We start from the raw sequence: 23,259 nt of genomic DNA on the forward strand, positions 1-23,259 counted from the left end.
TTATTACTAATGTAATGTATTCTCTGACTTGTAGTGCAATAGCTTCTCTGCTTTTACTTCCGCCTCACTCTCACTTCTGAAAATGCTATGCCCTGGAATACTGATTTGCCAGTCCTGCCATCCTTCAACCGTGTCTCAGTGACAACAACAATAATCATGACCCCCATGTTAACTACAGATTTGAATTGATCCGGATAACTAATTATAATCCTTGCATTTAAATAGATATAACCTAGTGAAAATTCCTTTGATTTTCACTCACTCGCTTCTGCAGATTGAACTATTTAGCTTCGAGCTGCTTGTAGCTGTCCATCTGAACAGCTTGTTTGCGCCGGTTCATATGTCAGCTCAGTTGAAACTTCCCCATTGACATTAACAAACCCCTCAGCAAGGGTGATCATCCCACTCTGGCTGAGGTGCAACCCATCCCACTTATACAGGTCCCACCCACCCCAAAAGTAGTCCTAAATATCCAAGAACCTGAAGCCATTCCCGCACCATCTCTTTATTCATCTGACATTCCAATACTCTAGTTTGTAGCACTGGAAGCAAATCTAGTGATGAAAAACTTTGAGATCTTTCTCTTGAAATGCCTATTAGATTTCTAATATAATGTTGCAGGAAATCTTCCAACTTTTACATTTCTGCATGCTAAAGATTAATGAGAGCATCTGAAACACAAGATTAATAAGTTTGTGTTTCAGTTATACAGAAATTACAATATTGTTGGGTAGTCTGCTTTTATTCTTTTATAACAAAGTAATAAATATAACATTTCAATGAGCTATAGATCAAAAACACTTTAAAATAACTCTTAATATAATTCAATTTTTAAGATGTCAACCAAGATCAGTGGTAGCTTTTTCACATCTTTCAAAAGGTTATTAGTTCAAGCCTAACTCAAAAGACTTGTGAACAAGATAACATTGACACTTCAGTGTAATACAGGGACACGATCCTTTATCCAGACATCTAAAATCCGGAAAGCTCCAAAATTCGGCAAGTGGGGAGAGAGGTGGCAGCGCGAGTTGGGCGGGCGAGGGGGGTGGGGGGAGATGGCTGGGTGACTGGAAGGGGTGGGGGTGGATATGGCACCACAATTCGAGTGGTCCTAAATTTGGCTTTTTGCAATCCGGAAAATTCCGAAATTTGGAACACACTGTCCCTCAAGGGTTCCAGATAAAGGATGGTGTACCTGTATACAGGGAATGTTGCACTGTGGCAGGTGCATAAACTGAAGTCATGTGTGCCCAGGCTGTGTTTTTAACTCCCTGCTCTATTCACTTCATACCTACAACAGTGTGGCTCGGCACGACAATTACACCATCTACAAATGTAGTGGGTTGTATAAAGGAAGGGGATGAGTCAGCATACAGGTTGGAGATTGAAAACTTGGTTGAATGGTGCATCAACCACAACCTTGCACTCAACGTCACCAAAACCAAGGAGCTAATTGTTGACCTCAAGAAAGATGTTTTCATTGTAAGAAGGAAACGGGAACAACAGTACATGCAATTTGGGCATGTGAGAAAGTGGAAAAGTTTTGGGAAGATCTAAATCAGGTATTAAATAAAATCACAAAAAGCAACATATAAAAAAATCCAGAGATCTTTCTTCTAAGTAATATAAGAAGTAAAGAACTTGGACTCGATTTGGATTGAGCACAAAAAAGATTTATTATGATAGTCTTAGCTGTAGCAAAAAAATGTATTATATCAACCTGGAAATTAGAAGATAGCCTGAGAATACAGCAATGGTACATAGAAATGAATAAATGTATTCCATTGGAAAAAATAACAAATAATTTAAGAAATAACATCACAGTATTCAAACAAATTTGGGAACCGTACATGGAACACAACAGAGAAGTCCTACCGCAGACCTCCACTGTCTAAAATGTCAGAAGGAGAAGAAGATGAAATGAACTGACCCAGTCGGTGCGGACTAGAAGGGCCTAATGGCCTGTTTCCGTGCTGTAATTGTAATGTTATGTTATATATATTAGTATGTAAAAGTAGAAGACACAAATTTCTTGTTTATTTTCATTGTGTGATGACATTGTTTAATGTATCATATAGGTTGAACGTTGAGTCGGTGTGGAGAGGGAGGTGGAGGGAGGGAAGGGAGGGGGGAAAAAGGGGAGAAAATAACACTGTGTATATTCAAGAGGGAAATGTTTGTGTGAAAAATTAAAAAAAATTAAAAAGAAGAAACCCAGAGGTCTACAATCCAGTGATCTTTGGGGAGATCAGAGGTGGAGAGGGTGAGCAATTTTAAGTTCTTGGGAGTCACTATCTCAGGTGATCTTTCAACATCGTGAAGAAAGCGCGTCAGTTCCTGTACTTCCTCAGGAGTTTATGAAGATTTGGTATGACACCAGAATGCCTGGCAAATTTCTACAGAAGTGTGGTGGAAAGTGTGCTGACTGGCTACTGAGCATAAACCCCTCCAAAAGGTAGTTGGCAAAACCTTGCCCATCTACAGGGAACATTGTCGCGGGAGGACAGCAGCAATCATCAAAGATCCACACTGTCCAGTACACTCTTTCTCGTTGCTCCCATTAGGAAAAAATCTAGGTGCTATAAGACTCATACCACCAGCTAAGGAATAGGTGCTACCCCTCCACCGTCAGACGCCTCAATGAGAAACTCAATCAAAAGGACCTTTCATAAAGCAAAATATTCTGAATGTAAAGGCGGAGATTCTCTGTCCTCACGTTCGAAAACTTACCTTCATGAATGATCCCCGACTGGCTCCAAGGCACTGACTACAATCCTTTCCAAGGTATCATCAGTAGTTGAGCGGAGCACTCTGCCATGCATCATGAATGTACTGGTGCTGCAAGTGCTGGCTAGGGGCGGGCTGATGAAGTTGTGGTGATGTCATCAGTCTGTGACCCACCTCACTTTTCTCTCTCCTACTCACCTACCCCTCCACCTGCATGATCCCCTCAGGGCAGGGGCAGCCGGGGTTGTCTGTGACAGCCCTGCCAGCCACTCAGGTCTCCAGCACATCACCGGGCCACTTCAGCCTTCGGGGCTGCTCGTCGGCACCAGTGGCTTAATACGCGGCAGAGCGATGGCTGTCTACCCTACCCATAATCCTCCATGTATCTGGGACCGTTCTGGGAAACACAGAGTGGTTCCAGTTGTGTGGGGGAGTATGGGTAACGAAGTCGTACATTGCTCTGTGCGTATTATGGCATCATGGCACCAGTAACCACTCATCCTGAATATCGCATCAACGCCCCAGCTGCCTCCAAGTTGAAAGGGGACATTGGAGCAGGCCTTTCTGGGCTTGCAAGAAAAGGTAAGAAATACCTTTATATTCAGCTTTTAGCTAGGCCTAAAAGACCCATTTAATCTCTTACTTGTGCCCTTTATTGATTTGTTTTTTTGTTCTCTCTGTATTGCAGTCAGTATGTTTACATTCGTTATCTTTTACAGTTCTTTGTTTTCGTGTTTACACTGGTTACAGTATTTTTTTGCACTACCAATAAGGTGTAATTCTGCTGTGCCCGCAGGAAAAAGGAATCTCAGGGTTGTATGTGATGTTATGTAGGTACTCTGACAAGAATTCTGAACTAGTCTAAGGCAGCTATTTTCAACTGGGGAGCCACAGCACATTGAAGGGGGTGGGGGGGGGGAAAACACACACACTGAAATCATAAAATTTTTCAAAATGTTTTTATGTAGTCAGTAGGGGAGAAGTATGGAAGAAATCAACTTCACAGGGAAGGAGGCCCACAAACTTTGAGCAGAGCCCTAATGGAGCCATAGGTTTGAGAATGGCTGGCCTAAGGCCACTAAAGGAAGAAGATCAAATATGTTTTCTGTGGCCAATGGTTATGATTTAGGTGAAAATTACACTGGACAACAATTTTTTGTTTCCAAAATGTTTGTTTCCTGAAAGAAAATTGGGGATTATGAAAGACAACTTCAAGCTGAACACAAAGATAATTTCAGATTTGCTGTATCACGTAGGAAGTTGGAGAAACATTAAATTAACCTTTATTGAATTTAGTAAAAGTTTAATCACATCATGATGCTGACACATTTCATGAGTTCAACCAACCTAATAGTGTTTTGCCACTGATTTTCGTTTGTACTCATCATCTGATGCCTCTTGTGCTAGTGTCCAACAATCGTTGGTCAGTATTGATAGATTCCAGTTGCCCTGACACTGTTTTTCCATGGTCGCAATGTCCTGATGAAACGTTTCACCATTTTCGTTTCTGACAGCACCAAGATCAGCAGGGAATAAGTTCCAGTGCCAATGCAGAAAATGAATTTTCAATGACATGTTACATTTCGTCGTTTTGTCTGCTTGAAGCACGTTGTGAGTCAGCTGGATGTAGTTTAGAAACTACATCCAGTTGTGGTTGCCAAGAAAACTCTCAACATCATTAAACGCCTTCCATGCCGAGACAACATTTGCATAGCAACTGCACTGCGTGGTTGCCCAGGCATGCTTGGACTGGCATGCTTTGTGGGCGATATACTATTAAATTTAAAATATGAAAGAAAATCACAAAAATAGGTTATATCTAAATAATGGTATGTGATAAGGAAAATGCTTAGGTGATTTTCAAGATCAGTAGCCAAAAATCCATAAAATACACCCAAAAGTGTTCAGGAAGCAAAATCTTCCTTGTTAAATGTATCGAAGTAGACAATGTGGTCATTACCTCACCACTGTTTGTGGAAGTGTCATATGAATGTGTTGAACTGCTATCGTTTCCTACACCATGGGAGGAACTATATTCCAAAGCATTTAATGCCCTGAAGTTATGAAGGGTCCGATATAAAGCAGGTTCCTTGTTGATTTTATTTTTATTCCTATCTTTGGTTTTCTTGTGTTCAAAGGCACCCTATCAAGATTGTGAGAAAAATATCAGCTCTCAAACCTCTTCAACGAATACTATTTTACATTTAGAATATCATGGCAATATTTTTTGAAGAATTTATGTATTCTCCATTTGAAAACTGAAATGATGTTGCTTTTTTTGGATTCTGTAACCAACCATTTCAACTCTCCAACCATTTTAACTCCCCCAATCATTTCTATAAATCATTCTATCTCCTTCAACCATTCCTGCCAGGGTATTGTATACCCTAGGCCGATAATATTGTCAGGATGAGGCCAAACATAAGCTTGAAGAAAGCCATATCATAGCCCTCCTGTTAAATCCAAAAGCATTTTTCCAATTTCCAATTTGTCTTTATCTTCTCTTGTGCTTATTTTTTTCCCCTCTTTCAAGTTTTTCTTTCTTCCCTCCTCCTATGGTCTCTCCCTCTACCTGTCTCTTCATCTTTCACACCTTTAATCCTATACTCTAACACCTCTGGGTCCTTCTTGGAGCTTCGATCCCTTTTTATATCGGTGATTTATTTTCTTTTTAAAAATATTTTCATTAATATTTAAAGTATAAACAATTGAACAATACAATTATACAATGTGTAATATAACTAAAATAAAAGGATTAAAAAATTCCAAATATGAACACAATTCAAAAATTGAAAGTACATTGGTCATAGGATATCAAAAATTCACATAAAAAACCCAACCCAAAGGAGAAAAAAAATAAAAGATGAAATTAGAAATTCTTTTCATGAAACTGATAAAATTTCCCTTTATAAAGTTTACAATTCTCTTTCCCTCTCTTCTTCTATAATAATTTTATGAATGTTTACATTATTCGCAGTTGAACAAAACTATTCATATGATCAAAAATCAAAAGAAAGAAAAGAAAATCCCCCCCACCCCCCCCCCCCCCCCAACAATTATTTCACTGTGATTTCATCTTTTTAATCTTTGTCTTGACAAAGGGTCCCAACTCTGAACATTGCCTGACCATTTCTGTCCATGGATGCTATCTGACCACTGGGTTCCTCCAGCAATTATTTGTTCGCTTCAACGTTCCAGCAACTGTATATATTTTTCTCAAGCATATTTGATGGTGTTTGCTGAGGGATAACTGAGGATAGCCCTGCCATCTCATGCTATGTACGGTTAAACAGAAAAGTCTGCAGATGCTGTAATTGAGTTCAATTGACAAACATGCTGAAGAACCTCAGCAGATCACGCAACGTCCATCGGAGGCAAAAGGATATAACTAATAATTCATGGCCTGAGCCCTTCATCAAGGTATGAGCAGAAAGCAAGTAGGCACCTGAATAAAAAGCTGGGAAGAGGAGGGAAGGAGCAAGGAGAGGTGCACAGGCTAACAGGTAAGATGTCATAGGTGGATAAGGGTGGGAGGGCAGAAGAGAATAAAGCTGATGTGATAGCAGGACAGGATAACACTCTAAATGGAGAGGGATGGGGGTGGAGAGGTGGAAGACAGAGAGAGACTGGGGAGGGGTCTAACAGAAACCAGAGAAGTCGATATAGTGCCATCTGGTTGGAGAGTGCCCAGACGGAATATTAAGTGTAGCTGGATATGGAGGCTGGTGTGTATTGTATTCCATGCTATGTATCTCTTTTACCTCATTGTTCTTACCCATTAACAGATTTAAATATTAAATATTAATATTAAATACAGCACAGTAATAGGGCTCTTTCCGCCTATGAGCCAGTGCTGACCAATTACACCCGATTAACCCTCACCCCCGGTACATTGGAAGGAAACAGGAGCTCCTGAGGACAACCCGCGCAGATATGGGGAGAACATCCAAACTCCTTACAGACAGTGGAGGATTTGAACCCCAGTCTCAATCGCTAGTGCTGGAACAGCATTGTGCTAACCCACTGGTTCTCAACCTACTTTCCACTCTCATACTACTTCAAGTAACCCCTATGCCATCGATGCATGATTAGTAAGGGATTGTTTAAGGTGGTATGTGAGTGGGAATGGAAGGCTGAGAATCACTGTTCTCGACCCAATTGTTAATGAAATGTTTTGCTTGAGTAAAATTATCATTGGGCTATTTTGTTTGGAGTTATGAAATGGCATATATTATGAGTCAATTAGGCACGATTAATATAGTGGCTTTCAAACTTTTTCTCTCCACCCACATACTACCTTAAGCAATCCCTTATAATCATAGAGCACGTATGGCATTGGGAATACTTAAAGTGGTATATGAGTGGAAAAATAAAGATTGAGAACCTCTGCGCTAACTTCTAAGCAAACCTTGCTGCCCATTTACAACTTACAAGCTTGACTGTGATTTTCCAAAGTAGCCTAACAAATATTAAACTCTGGAAACTCTTTTTATGTTTGCGTGCAGAGTTGAGGTAACACAGCTGTGCTGATGCACTGTACCTGGATCAGGGCTCCATTTTCCTCGCTGAGCTTATCATCATGTTTGAACTCTACTGTGATGGCCTTATCACAGTCAATGGCAGCCAATTCCACATTAGTTGTGTTGCTCATATACATGGAGCCTAAGAATTCAGTTGCTCTGAAGCCTTGATTTTAAAAAAAACATGAAAAGAAAATGTTAGAAGGTAGAGAGAGCATAACAACCTTCCTAATAATTCAATGCATTGCGAACTCCAGAAGTGCACTTTAAGCAACATGGTCCTGCAGTGTTAACTCTGGTGTCCCCAAGGATCGAGGGCCTCTCGCCTTTTTGACCTATGTAGTGCCCTTCTACACCATTATCTGGAAATGTGGTGACAGAACTCTCTTGATATTTCCCTGCATCGCTTCTTTTCAGCCATCCTTTCAGCAAATGAAAAGCAGCCGCTCTGATATCCAATAGTTCAACCAAATGATCAGAAGCCTCTGCCACAGCTTCTACTCCAGGACTGCTGTTGCCATCCATCTTCTTGGTTTCTGCCTGTCTTCAAGAAAATCAGACCGTCGCCGTCTTGGTTACTAAGAAACAGGAGCCAGCCATCCCGCCCGTCGAGCCTGGTCTGCCGTGCGATGAGATCACGGCTGATCTGATGACAGGCCTATCTTCACCCACCCGCCTTTTCCCCATAATCCCTTAATTTCCCCGACTATATAAAAACCTATCTAACCTTTTCTCAAATATATTTACTGAGGTAGGCTCCACTGCTTCAATGGATAGCAAATTCCACAGATTCATCACCCTCTGGGAAAAGAGTTCCTCCTCATCTCTGTCCTCAATTTAGTACCCTGAATCCTGAGGCTATGTCCCCTAGATCTAGTCTCCCCCACCAATGGAAACAACTTAACTACCTCTATCTCAACTTTGCCTTTCATAATTTTATGTTTCTATAAGTTCCCCTCTCTTTCTTATGATCCCAGCACAAATCATATATCCCACACTGATTCTAAGACAAATGTTTCCATCTCAATTAAACATTACTCAGTTTTTCAGCTCATCCTGCTGCTAAAACTCTCCTGCATGACCTTATTACGTCGAGAATTAATTATTCCAATTCACTTATAGCTGGCTTCCCTTACTCAAAATCACAGCTGCTCGCTCAATAATTAGTGCAGAGATTTTCATCACTTCTTCATTAAACGATGCTTCAGCTTCAAAAATCTCCTCTTTATTTTCCAGTCCTTTCATTGTCTGACTATTCCTGTCTCTGTAGGCTTCTTCGACAGTATATCCTTCTCAAATATTTGTGCTCCTGTAGTACTTGCCTTTCAAATGTTCCAACATTTGATCACTCTCGAGTTAAGGTTTATTGTCATCTGATTATATATATATATATATATATATATATATATACAACCTGACAAAATAGTGCATCTCCGGATCGTAGTGCACGCACACAGTCCCACAGTCCACCCTACATACAAATGACATATACAATATAGACATAACGATCCACATTAAGTACAGGAACTCCCCGGCTTACGACCTACTCAACTTACGTCCATCCGCACATACAACTAAATTTTTAAAAAAGTACGCGTATAAGCCTGCGCAATATAGTGCCCAGCGCGCAGTCACCATTCTGTAGGCACACTAGAAAGATGGCAAGCTAGAGGAAAAACCTATCACTTACCGATCGATTGTCCCATTCCACCATTTCAACAATTTTAAAGGACAAAGAAAATACGCGAGGCTGCAAAAGTTCTGGAAAGTACAATCTTTTGTGGGCGCATGCGCGGTGGATTGGCGTATTGGAGTTCAGTTGGTGCATGCGCGAGAGATAAGGGGGCAAATTCAATATCATCAGGGCACTTAACTCTCACACATGCGCCAACCGAACTCTAATACGCAGACCCACTGCTAAACCGAAGACTTGCGGTGATTTACCAGGGTGCTGCATGGATTGGAGAATGTGTCTTATGAGGCAAAGTTAACAGAAGTTAGGGGTTTTCTATTTGGAGCGAAGAAGGATGGGAGTTGACCTCATACATGTCTACATGATTATGAGAGGCATTGATGAGGAGGACAGCCAGCACTTTTTCCCAGGGCCGAAGCAGGAAATACCAGAGAACATCTGTGTGGAGGAAAGTTTAGGGGAGATATTAGGAGTAAGTTTTTCTTTTGCACGGAGAGTAGTGGGTACTTGGAATGCGGGGGGTGGTGGTGGAAGCTGGTATAATAGGGACATTAAAAAGATCCTCTGACAGACATGACGCAAGAAATATAGAGGGAATGTTTGGATTGTTGAGAAGGTTTGTATTGCTCAGACCAATCTCATAAGCTGAAGGCCCTGCACTGTCCTGTAATGATTTATGATCAATCAGCAGGAAGGGGAAAACCAGTGCATCCAGTGGAGCTCATGCAGTCAGAAGGAGAACAGAAAACCATACAGTTAACACTGGAGACAGGAACAAACTCAGGACACTGGAACAATGAAGCAGCAGGACCCAAACCACCTGTCATTCAGCCTCCGGTCCTGGTCTCAGTCATTGATCAATAGAAAACCAGTGCTGTTTTTCATACATTATTTGATGCACTGAATAATTGGAAAATCACATTTACCAATCCTTGTGCAAAATACCTCAAGTTTTTCAAGTTTAATTGAGTCATTAAAGTTAATTCTGATGTAAATGCCCTTCCTCTACTTTAGCACTGTCTATTTTTAAGGCCAGATTGTAGTAGCCCACTCCAATGTCTCTTCACTTTGTTACTATATATCTCTGATTGTTGTATTCACATCTGTCTTAGAACCATAGAAACAGGCCATTTCAGCCCTTCTATTCTGTGCCGAAACATTTTTTTTTTGGCCTGGTCCCATTGACCTGCACCCAGTCCATAGCCCTCCATACCTCTCCCATCCATGTACCTGTCCAAATTCTTCTTAAATGTTAAGCCTGCATTCGCCACTTCTGGGAATAATGTTCCTGGTCTCTCATTGGAAAGTTTCTTTCTGCTGTACTTGTCTCAAGAGTCTTCGTTTTAGTAGATGTAACATTCATGAGTATTATAAATCTACCTTGATTCATGTTTCCTGGTATTAGCTTTTTCTTCGTCTCTCGTTTTCCTGAGCATCTGTTAATCTCCCACTTGCAATCCATCCTATTTAGCGTCCTTGCTTTACCACATCCATATACTTTAATTGGCTGCGTGATTTATGCTTCAGTGTTCCTTGGAAACTTGAGTACGTTATTTGGCTTATTCCAATCTCTCAACCGAGTCCTGTATCCTCTTTTTTTGCACTTTTTTTCCGACCAGCTGCTTCACTTTTATGCTAAAATCTCCCCACGTTACCTCGGTGATAGCAATTCAATTGATTCGCAGCTTCAATTTTTTTTCCCTCAGAAATTAAGAGCCCTTATCAAGTCTGTTCCAACAGAAGCTGTCCAAAGAATAGAAGTGGTGGGCATTTTGCATATTCTCTGTTTTGATTTCTGATTCTGTATTCAGATATCTAACAAAAAAAAATGGTGAATTATATTGAATGGATGAGCCAGGATTTGCAATATAACTACTCCAATCAGCATTTACTGGTCTGAAAGATCAAATCAAGCAGGAAAGGCACAAGGAGAGTAAACAGCATGTTGCTTTCCAAGTTGCTCTACTCCTGTTTTTGGCAAACATAGAATGGAAGGGCACACGATAAATGCATAATAAATCCCACAGAAAAAGCCGTGTTTGTTCCTTTACAAGTGTGAATGTTTCACAGCTTTTTACAGCAGGCAGAAGGCAATTTCTTGACGATAAAAAGAAATCTTGAATCCATAATTCTTAACGCCAACTAAGCAAGCTGTACAGCCTTTGATATTAACTTTTAAATGTGCAAAGTTGCAATCTCACAGATTTTGATTTTAATCATTGTATTTGGGGAAAAAAAGCAGAATAAAAATAAATAAAACAGATTTTTTTTTAAGAAGTGTTTTCTTTCTGTCTTTTGCTCTTAAATTGGTATGTTTCTTTCCTACACCATATTTTGCCTTCTGTGTTGGGGTAGAGCTATCAATTCCCACTCAAACCCTCTGATGTAGATTCTGCAGTTGACAATGTGGATCCTTCAAAATGATTAGTTAAGGCTCAGGTCGTTTCACTTTTTCCAGAGCTGCTATGTCCCCTGTGAAGACACATTGTGCTGAGAATTTCACAGAATATTTTACCATCAGCTAGTTGCGTAGTGCCACTACAACCACCTGGCACTCAACATCAGTGAAACAAAAAAGAGCACTGTCAACACAATGCTATCACAGCGCCAGCGACACAGGTTTGAAACCCACACTGTTTGTATGTTCTCCCCGTGTCTGCGTGGGTTTCCTCCCTCCCTTTAAAACATACAAGGGTTGTAGGTTAATTGAGATATTTGGGGCATAAGCTTATGGGTCAAAAGGGCCTGTTACCCTTCTGTATGTCTAAAAAAACATTGATTGTGCACTTCAGGAAGGGGAAGCCAGGAAAACCCAAACAGTCCTTAGCAAGGAGAGGCCAAGAAAATTCAGATTTCTGGGTGTCAGCACCTCTGAAGTCCTAACCTGAGATTGTTGATGCATTTATGAAGAAGGTACACCAGCGGCTATATTTTGTTCGGAGTTTGAGGAGTTTTGGTATGTCATCAAAGACTCGTGCGAATTTCTACAGGTGTACATTGGGGAGTATTTAGACTGGTTGTATCACTGTCTGGTGTGGAGGTGCCCATGCACAGGATACAAACAGGCTACTGAGGGTTGTATATTCAGCCAGCATCTTCATGGGCATGAGTCTTCCCTGCATTAATGACATCCTTATGAGGCGGTGCCTCAAGAAAGCAATTTCTATCATCAACAATGCTCACCACCAAGGTCATGCCCTTTTCTCATTGCTACCAATGGGAAGGAGGTACACACCCAACATTACAAAATTAGCTTCTTCCCCCTCCACCATCAGATTTCTGAACGGACAATGAACATGCACACTACCTCACTTTTTCCCTTTTTTTGCAAAAGTTATTTAAAAAAAAATCTTATTCTGAATGGTACGGTTGGTGTAGCAGTTAATGCAATGCCTTTACAGTGCCAGTGATCAGGACCGGATCGAGGTTCAAATTCTGCTCTGTCTGTAAGGAGTTTGTACGTTCTCCATGTGTCTGCATGGGTTTGCTCCAGGGGCTCTGGTTTTTTGCCACCCTTCAAAAATGTATGGGAGTGTAGGTTAAGGGGGTCAATTGAGTGGCGCGGACTCCCGGGCTGAAATGACCTGTTGCTATGATAAACATCTAAATTAAAAAATAATTTTATATTGATTTTGTGCAATACTTCCACAGTGAAATAAAACTTTCATGATGCATATTCCTGATTCTGATAGCTCAGTGGTTAGAGCACTGGTCTTGTAAACCAAGGGTTGCAAGTTTGTTCCTCGCTGGGGCCTCATTTCTTTAAGGGGCGCTGGACAAAGTGACAACTCTCTGTCTTCCTTACGGTAGACAATTTAAGGAATTTCATGTACGTTACATTCTAAATGTGGTATTACATGACATCTTTACCTTTCTTTTTTTATTGTTTATTTATTTAATATTTCACTGTGAACTACTACAATAATAATTTATACATTCTTCATTAAGATATATACAGTGACATTTTTCCCCTTTCTCCTACCACCCTCCACACCCCTATAATATAAAGTGAAAGTAAGAGAAAAAAGAAAACTAAGTAAAATAAATAAACAGTAAAAGAATACATAAGAAAAGGAGGTTGTGTCATCTTAAATTTTATATTTAAGTAATTTTATATTTTTTCATTTATTATTTTAAGAGGTGGAGGTATGAAATTGGTGGTTTCTAGTATACTCTATGTATGGTTTCCAAATTTGCTCAAATAAAACACATTTGTCCCTTAGATTGTAGGTAATCTTTACTAATGGAATACAATTACTCATTTCTATTTATCATTGTTGTATTTTTAAAGTTGTTTCTGTTTTCCAAGTTGTCATTATGCATTTTTTTTTGCTGATGCGAGTGGAATCATAATAAATCTTTTTTGAGTTTTGTCTAATTTTTAAGCCTAATTCTTTGTCTTTTATGTTGTTTAACAGGAAGATTTCTGGATCTTTTGGTATCTTATTGTTTTGTAATTTTATTTAATATTAAGTTTAAATCTTCCCAAAATTTTTTTTACTTTTGTACATGTCCAAATTGCATGTAATATTGTTCCAATTTCTTGTTTACAATGGAAATATCTGTCTGACATTGTTGGATTCAATTTTTCTAACTTTTGTTGTCACATATGTGGTGGTATACCACTGGCCTACTGAAGGGGGCGACCTCTGTACCTGCAGAAGAGCACAGGGACAAGGCAACACCCGGTCGGCTGTCAATGACCCTCCAGGATATAAGCCAGATCTGGCCCTTCGAAGACAGTCTCAGAACTTGCAACAGCACTCCTCACAGCCAGCTCTGTGGAAGTTTATGTTGAATAAAGCCTGTAGGACAGACTTCATGTTTTGTATGTTTGCTTCTGTTTGATAGCTCGCCACAATGTATAATCTATGTAGCCAATTGTATTGTATCATACGAAATCGAGTATTTATTGTATTACTCATGGTTCCTGTGCATAGATTCTCCCATGTTTCGCTCTTTATTCGTATATTTAAATCTTTTTCCCAATCCTGTTTGGGTTTATATATTGTTTCATCATTTTCCTTGTATTGCAATTTTATGGACATATTTGTAATAAATGTTTTCATTATTGCTGTGTCTGTAATTAAGTATTCATAGCAGCTATCTTCAGGTAATCTTGTGCTTGTTCCCAGTTTTTCTTTTAAATACGTTTTTAACTGGTAGTATGAAAATATTGTGCTATGTGATATTCCATATTTGTTTTTTAACTGTTTGAATGTTCATAAGTTATTCCCAAAAAGCAATCTTTTATTCTTTTAATTCCTTTTCTCACCCATTCTCTAAATAATAAATTATCTATTGTATAAGGAATTAATGGATTTACGTTAGTATCATTTTTGGTATTTGATAATTTATCATTTCCGTTCCAGGTGTATTTTCTTCCATGTTTTTAGTATATGATGTAATATTGGTAAGTTGTTGTGTTGTACCAGTTTTTCATCCCATTTACAAAGTACATGTTCTGGAACTTTTTCTCCTAATTTATATAATTCTATCTTGAGCCAGTCTGGTTTTTCTCAGGTCTAATAAAATTCTGATAGGTATCTTAGTTGTGCTGCTCTATAATAATTTTTGAAATCTGTTTAAATTTTTCTAAAGCTAGTCTTGATTTTTTTTACCCATCCATAAAAGAATTCTTATTAATTTGTTCAGTTTCTTAAAAAAATTCTGTCAAGGGAATCGGTAATGTTTGAAATAGATATTGTTTCCAAGGAAATATATTCATTTTGATACAGTTTATTCTTCCTGTTAAAGTTATTGGTAAATGTTTCCATTTTTCTAAATCTTTTTTTTTAATAATGGTCGGTTGTTTAATTTATATAGCTGATTTAAATTGTCATCTATCTTGATACCAAGGTAGCGTATAGCCTGTGATTGCCATTTAAAAGGGAAATCTTTATTATATTTTGTATAATCAAGGTTGTTCATTGTTATCACTTCACTGTTATTGGTATTAACTTTGTATCCTGATATTTCTTCATATTCTTTCAATTTTATATTTAGCTTTTCTATTGATTTATTTGGGTCTGTTAAATATACTATAAATGTAATCTGTAAATAAGCTAATTTTAAATTCTTCAGCTTTTACTTTTATTCTTTTTATTTTAGGTTCCTTTATTATCAATTCTGCTAATGGTTCTATGGTCAAAGCAAACAAAGAAGGTGATAGTGGACATCGCTGTCTGGTTAACCTACTCAATTTGAAGTGATCTGAAATGTACCCATTTGTTATTACTTTTGCTAAAGATAATGCTCTAATCCAATTAGTAAATTTTTTGGGTAATTTGAATTTTTGTAGTAGTTTAAATAGATAATTCCATTCTACCCTGTCGAAAGCTTTCTTGGCATCTAGAGTTACTGCTATAGTCGGTGTTTTATTTATTTGTGCTGTGTGGAATAAATTAATGTATTTACAAACATTATCTGCCGCTCTTCTATTTTTTACAAATCCTGTCTGGTCTAATTTTACTAATTTCAGTATATAATCTGTCAATCTATTTGGTAGTATTTTGCAATTAATTTATAATCTGTATTTAGCAAGGATACTGGTCTGTAAGATGCTGGAGATAATGGATCTTTTCCTGTTTTTTAGATTACTGTAATTATTGCTGTTTTACATGAGTTTGGCAAATTCTGGATTTCTTCTACCTGCTTCATTACTTCTGAAAAGGGAGGAATTAATAGATTGCTAAATATTTTATAAAATTCTGTAGGGAATCCATCTTCGCCTGATGTTTTATTATTCGGTAACGTCATTAATGTATCTTGCATTTCTGTATTTGTCAGGGGTTCTGGTAGTTTAGTTTGATCTTCCAATTGTAATTGGGGTAATTCAATGTTTGATAAAAATTCATCTATTTTGTCATTTTTCCCTGAATTATCGGTTTGATTTAACTGTTTATAGAATTTTCTATTGGGTTGTATGAAATCTGTTTGTCTTCTTTCCTTGTTGCCAATATAGTTCTCTTTGCTTGCTCTGTTTTGAATTGCCAAGCCAATATTTTGTGGGTTTTCTCTCCTAATTCATAATATCTTTGTTTGGTTTTCATAATATTTTTCTCCACTTTTTTTATTTGTAATGTGTCATATTTTAATCTTTTCTGACAATTCTCTCTTTTTCTCTGTATCTTCCCTTCTCATGAAATCTTTTTCTATAATTACAATTTCTTTTTCTAACTTTATCTGTCCTGACAATAAGCTTGATTTCTGATTCTGAAGTGTAATGAACTATCATGTGGTTGCTTGACATATACACCCAATGATATTTCTGTTTCGATCACAATTCCATTACAAAACCACTTGAATGAACCACTTTGCTTCTGATATTCTCAAATCATAAATACAAAATGAGAAACATAAAATTGTTCAGTTCATGAAGATAAATACTAAGATTTCAATCTCTCTTTGTACCTGAAGTATTCAATATAACACATCCTTTAATTTTACCCACTGACCATCTCCTCATTCAGCACCTCCTCACCTGTATTTGTCCTGACCCTCATGATAGCATCAAATCCAATCGACTTCTGTACGTCCTTTCTCAGATCATTCAAGAAGTGTTCACCATCGGGCTGTATCTGTGGAAAATAAGTGACAGGGAGCTTGAAGACATCTGAATTGACCAGCTGATGGCACTGTGCAACAAGAATATCAAACTTGCAGCCAAAGCTAAATCGAGCAGATTCTTTGAGCAACAAATCCATTTAAAATGATCAAATATAATTATACTACCATTTCAAAATTATATTACCTTATAATCAATACTTTATTGCTTCCTATGAAACCATTTTGTGTGAGATTCTGTGTAATTAAACAGTGAATTTGAAAATAATTTAATTAAGTGTTCATGTTGTACAGAATTTGCTCAATCACAGAATGGGTATTGGTTGACGCTTCTAACGTGATGAAAGCAATACAGATCACAAAATAATGGGTTAATTATCTGGGTGACATGGTTCGCGTAGCAGATAGGGTAACGCTGTCACAGCGCCAGTGACCTGGGTTCAATCTAGTGCTGTCTGTAAGGACTTTGTATGTTCTCTGAGTCTGCATGGGGTTGCTCCTGGTGTGCTGGTATACGCCCACACTCCAAAACATATGGAATTGGAAGGTTAATTGGGTGACATTGGGCAGCATGGGTTTCATGGGCCACAAGGCCTTCTAACATTTGTATTTTTAACATTTAACGAGTATAAATAAATAAAGAAGCACACCAGATTACAGAGAAAAGGTAACTGCTAATTGTATGCCAGTGAACTGCGACAAAGTTTCAAGAAAGCAGTATCTATACTCATTTGCAAATGGCTATTAGGGCTGCATGGCTTTTCATTTTACAAGTGGTGAAAATATATTTTTTTTGTAAATTTTATTTAATTGCAATAAGTCGTACAATAAAAATACAAGTAAATACATGATATTTTACCCTATATAATCCCCCACCCCCAACCCTCCCTCCAATCCCCCTCTAAACTACCCCAAAAGAAAGAAAGAAAGAATAGAAGAGGAGATCAACTTACATAATAACCTTCAACTATTGGCATGGTTTAGTGCACCCCAACAAGTGGGGGAAAAAAAATTACAAACTCAATCCCATATATCTCGTATACGTGCTCTTGGTGAAAATAATTGTTCTCCAAATTTCAAAGTAATGAATTTACTCATTGTAATTTAAGATGTGATTGTTTGGAACAGATGTTGAATTGCTCCGAAAGTGCTTACACCATACAGACACTCGGAAGAAAACATATTCCTGAAGCAGCAGAGATGGGAATGGTTGAAGATAGAATTAAAATCATTCTCATTCTTAAATTAATTCTGTTTTACTGATTTTAAGCATGTTTCTGTATGTGTATCGATTGTGCATTTCTAAATTTATGGGTAACCTTCTTAAAAACTGAAGGAATTTTTAGGAACTGTAGGACACCTCCTTGAATCTGTCAATTCATATATTGTGACTCAACATAAGAACATTTAAACATTTCAATAAAGGGTCCTGACATGAAACAACAGCATCTTTTCCACTGGCATCCCAGTTAATTGGTTGTGCGGTGTCCTGGGATAGGAAGCCCTTTGTGCCGTTTCCACTGGGTCACCCTTAACTGGGACACTAATTGCATTTCCATTGAACACACTCATCCCTGGGGTTTGGAGTGATCTACCTTCAACTGGAAATAGGTGACTTGCTGCTGTCCCTTTTCCACTGGTTTTATCAGCAAACACCAGGGATGTGAATAGGGTTAGAGGTGGTTAATTCCTGGCGTGAAATGATGTCATTTGATGCCAGCATACGGACAATGTTCCTTTTCCTCTGGACCCTGTCTCAGTAAATTCCCACTGTGTCAGAGTATTAGAGGTGTTTTGGGAAGGATTATTAGAGCAGGTTGCACACAACCATTTAAAAACAAAGAATATTTGCAGGACTTTTGCAGAGTGGTTTTTTGCAAAAAGAGCAACAAAGTTGCAGCATAGAGCATGTGATTTTTGCAGGGAGACAGAACAGTTCTGCTCTAAGAAAGGGAGGGTGTGAAACAGAGAGAAAGGGGACAGAAATCAGTTCCCGAAGGACAAAGCTGGCAAACCTTTGGAAGACTGTCTGGTCAAAGGAGTAGGCTGGCTGTCTGAAAGGTGACCTGAAAGAAAGAAGATCATCTGAAGAACCTTGAAGGGTGCAAGTTTCGTCAGCAAGACTGAATGAGAAGGAATCAGTTGCCCAGTCAGAGTCCTGTCAATCCAATGAATCCTGATTGGATTTTAATCAAATTGGATTGTTTATTATCACATGTACCAAAATGCAGCAAAAAGTTATGTTTTGTGTGGTGTCCAAGCAAGTCAAGTTGTACTGAACTCTAAAAAATAATGCAATAGCAAAAGAAAGGCACAGAATATATATAGTGTTACCAAGACAAAGTACAGTGTATAGTGAAAGGTATGGTTGAATAGTGCAGAGGCATCATCTTTTTCCAAGGAGGGGTCCATTTATGAATCTAATAGCAGCAGGTCCTCAAATCTGGATGATCTTGTTTTCAAGCAACAGAACGAGGGAGGAGAGAGTGTGATTGGGGTGTGACGTGTTGTTTTATATATTGGAAGATTTCCTAAGCCAGGTACAGACAGAGTCAATGGAGGAGAGGTTTGTTTGCATGACAGCCTGATGAGGATTTAGAACTATCTGCCATTTGGCAAGGACCGAAGTGAGGAACCAACCTCAACGTGCCTCAGTGTGAAGCACATCAGCAGCTAGTTGGTAAAATTATGAAGTTGTTTTCTTAGTATGGGGAGAAGAGTTTTGCTGGTCCCTCTGAAGGAAAATGGGGATCTACCATATCTCAGCTGGCTACCCTAGCACCAAATCCAAATCCCTATCTACTGTTTAATGGGAAATCAGCTTTCAGGTATGAAATACCAAACCTTCTGCTATTTCAGGGTCAAGGTTGGCTTTGTGTGGCTCACAAGTTAAAATACACTGAGCCTTAAACTGAAGTCAGCATATCAAGCAATATGCTCTGTGTTACTTTCAAACAAGAACCTATTTTTAACTTAAAGTTAAATTGTGGTTTGGATTCAAAACCTTGCTGGAGTTGTGGAAGATCAATCAGTATATTTTATGTCAGAAATAAAACTTCTCACACATGAGTCTCTTTAAAACTGATGACACGACAAGCTTTATTTACAAGTCTGCAGAGTTGGACTCAACTGGCTTCTCACCAGTTAAGCCCCGATACATACAGTGCATTGATTTTTATACCCTTATTGTTTGCCCTTCCCCTTCTTATTAATACTGTTTTAATTGGTTAGTATTGCAAAAGCATTTTAAGTATAACTGCATTTTTAATTATCACGTTTGTTACGTACGCTGCGAACTCTACATACACTAAATTCTGTTTCTCACCCTTCTTATCAATCTTTTGTCTCCTGCATGTCTCTCACTATGACCATGAAAAGATAGGTTTAAAAAAAACATATCCAGCTGAACCTTTTGTCCTTGGCTGCTAGTAAGCTCCCTGTCCGTTCTGGCTTCCCTTTTTATGATTAATCATCACATTTTAACTTAAGTCATTTTAACCTAAATTCTCTATATAACATTTTATATGAGTTTTGTTCCTTTAGAATGCTTTCACAAAGCCCAAAGGTGATGAGAGTTGACCTGACTCATCAGCAGTATTGAGAACATGCATCTCCATTCGGCTAACTAGATGTGACCCAGAGAGATGAAAATGTGTTCCCTGTACATGTCAACCAGCAGAATGGAAGAAGAGATGAATGCCCCGATAGGCAATGTTCTCACTGTGATACTTCCACAGGTCTTGGTCTAAATTTGGAATTTATGCTTTACAGGGCAATTACCAGGTTTCATGTTGATGGTAAATGAAGGACATAATCTTTCTCTCTGCATCCACGTAAACATTTTGTATATTTTCATATGACAAGGAGGGCCTCTATTTGACTCATCACATGTATGTGGGCTCTCAGAGAAATATTTCCCTGCAATTTATTCTCTCACATATGCTCTCTGATGCTGCCCAATACTCCCACCACTAACTCACAGTGGGGGTAAATGACAATTGCCTATTATCTAATTACATTGCACAATGAAGATTTTGCTTCCTGAACACTCGTGGGTGTATTTTATGGATTGTGAGCTTCTGATCACGAAAATCATTTTCACATTTTCATATCACATACAATTTTGTTGGATAGAACCTATTTTTGTGATTTCCTGTCATATTTTAAGTCTACTAGTATATTGCCCACAAGCTATGTTGGTCAGTCGAAGCATGGCTGGGCATGGACTCAGTGCAGGTGCTAGGCAAATGTTGTCTTAAGCCTGGGCATGGTTAGTTAGGATAGATGTAGACAGGCTATAAAAGCAGCTCACATATACAGATACTGTGCATTACATTGACATAGATTGAACACTTGTTGATGCACATGTTCTTCAGGCAGTAGCATAGTGAATGTACTTAACAATAACACTTATTGCCTTCAGGAAGATTCAATACTGCAGAAATTACCCATCAATGTTGCAACATTCTGTTACACATGTGGCAAGTATACATTTAAGGCTCAAAGACGCAGCATGACTGCACTTATTAAGAAAGCCTAGGAGCTCCACTTCCATTGTAAATTTGGTGACCAAGACAAACCCTCGGTTCCACACATTTGTTGGGCAACATGGGCAGTCAACCTGAGAGCTTGGCTCAGAGGTACATTATGCGATTAACCATGCTAAATTCAATAAAAGTTCATTTAATGTTTCTCCACCTTTCAGCAAATCTGTAATTATCTTTGTGTTCAGCTTGAATCTTTTGAAAAAATAACGTCCAGTGTGATCAGCAATGCTTTGGGATGTACAGCAAGCCCTAGCATCTGGTGGAAACACAATGGCTGCCAGGTGGGATGGGTCCTTTCATGTAGTGATTACAGAGAAAAAGGTACAAACTCCATACAGACAGCACTTGAACTCAGAATCAAGCTTGGATCTCCGGAGAAGCATGACACTGTGCTGTTGAGTTCTGTTTTACATTATTGATTTAAAGAAAATAGCTTGAAGAAATTCTATGCAAAATTAACAATTTATTCGGGTATATCTTCCACTGGGCTATAAGATCGCCCAGCAGTTTAACCCATAACAGGATAGAGGTTTTGAGTTCCTGAGTGGAGACTGATACACAGCCTTCAGCTTAACATTGGTCCTTATGGAGTCCAACAGAAAAGTACCGATATCCACAGCTATAACACTGATCTATCTGCCAAGCCTGAGAATTGGCCTGGGAACGCTTTCTGAGCATTCAAGTGCTCTGCCAAGATACCAAATACAGTGTTTTCCAGTTCCAGGGACTGAGATGAGGCAATTCAAACTTAGATTCTGTTGAAGAGGTTATACATTGTAATTACTGTATATTATTTCAAGACAAAAGTCTCTTAAAGTTTTCAATCCTTCCATTAACTCATAGTGAATGTTTGTTTATTAATACCTTTGGTTTTTAGATTGCTAAAGCTGAACAGTGGAGAAATTTGAATCCAGAGATAAGAGAAAAAAGGAAAATGTGGGAAGGAGGAAAAGAGAAGATCAGAGTCAAAAAGGGAAACTGTTTAAGCTGTTTTGAATGTGGAAAACTGGAGCCCCAGAGTTGAGGGAGATAAACTGGATTAGGGATGAAGCATGGGGCCAATAGAAGAATGGCCAATGCCAGGAGAATTGGAAGATCTGAGGCAAGAGCAGGGTGGAAAATCAGAAGCATCAGGAGTGGGGATGCGGTTGGAAATTGCAGGATTTGGGGAGCTGGTTAGAACTAGTTAGAGAGACCGGAAGTTGCCAGGTGGGCCAGGATTAATCGTAACTGTGCTAAACCATGAGACCGGCACAATATTTAACTTGCTAGAGTCGGGAGGTGAGCTGAGGTGGGTTAGAATTCGGATATAGATGCTCAATATTTTGGTGTTACATATAAAAAGGAGCACCTATTTTGAGGGGGAGATTTCCCCTTGGATAACCTGCCTCGCTGACTCCAAACAAGCTACATAGGTTGCGGTCTGATTTGGAACAAGATTGAATGGATAAACAGGATTGGTAATTAGGACAGACATGGTGTTCAAAATATTATCAATAAAAATAAGCTTAACTTTACCTGGAAATTGTTGTATTTGTACAAAATGCCACCAGTCGCCAGCGGCACAACTCCCATTGTTGAGACATCAACAAATTGATTTGGGAACAGAAACACATCAACACAGCAACTATTGGCCACACACTCCTTTGCCAAAGTCTCGTAGCAATGTGACTGTGTTTGAAAAATTACCTGCAGGGAGATTGAAACCATTCTCCATTAATTACAGCACATTATTTTAATGTTATGATGTTAAACCAGCGATGATGGAACAATTCCCCAGTTATCATAACGTAATGCTGTGTTGGATAAAGGAGAAGGAAATAAAAAAAATCTTATTCATAACAGAAAGGATTTTCATGCAAATACCTACACCAGCACAAGAGCTATCAGAGTTCATGACAGGAATGTGTGTTGGTGTATTGGACATCAAGTTAAAATAGATTTAATGACTCTGGAAATGAATTGAACAGCCACATTGTAGAGACACTAACTACAGCAACCCCCAAGTTAGCATAAGACATAGGAGCAGAAGTTGGCTATTGGGTCTATTGATTCTGCCCTGCTATTCCATCATCAGCTGACCCATTCTCCCACTCAGACCCACTCCCCTGTCTTTTCTCCAGTAAAACCGGACAGGTGTATTGTGTTCTTGGAATCTGGTGTGTATCTCAATATTCCGTAAAGTGAAGTTTCACATGTTGAAATG

The 23,259-nt window shown here is 38.7% G+C and overlaps 1 protein-coding gene across 3 annotated transcripts in view; it reads right to left on the reverse strand.

The window, feature by feature from the left end:
- The window catches only part of sec24d (SEC24 homolog D, COPII coat complex component), a 291,170-nt gene that overhangs the window by 36,367 nt on the left and 231,544 nt on the right, over nt 1-23,259 (reverse strand). For all 3 annotated transcript variants that reach the window (XM_069926602.1, XM_069926600.1, XM_069926601.1), the window contains exons 15-17: nt 22,572-22,742; nt 16,424-16,520; nt 7,268-7,413 (exon numbers count right to left, since the gene is read on the reverse strand). In XM_069926602.1, coding sequence (XP_069782703.1) covers nt 7,268-7,413; nt 16,424-16,520; nt 22,572-22,742 — 414 coding nt within the window. The remainder of the gene's footprint in view (nt 1-7,267; nt 7,414-16,423; nt 16,521-22,571; nt 22,743-23,259) is intronic.

This window comes from Narcine bancroftii, chromosome 3, assembly GCF_036971445.1.
Source record: "Narcine bancroftii isolate sNarBan1 chromosome 3, sNarBan1.hap1, whole genome shotgun sequence".
NCBI classification, from domain to species: Eukaryota; Metazoa; Chordata; class Chondrichthyes; order Torpediniformes; family Narcinidae; genus Narcine; species Narcine bancroftii.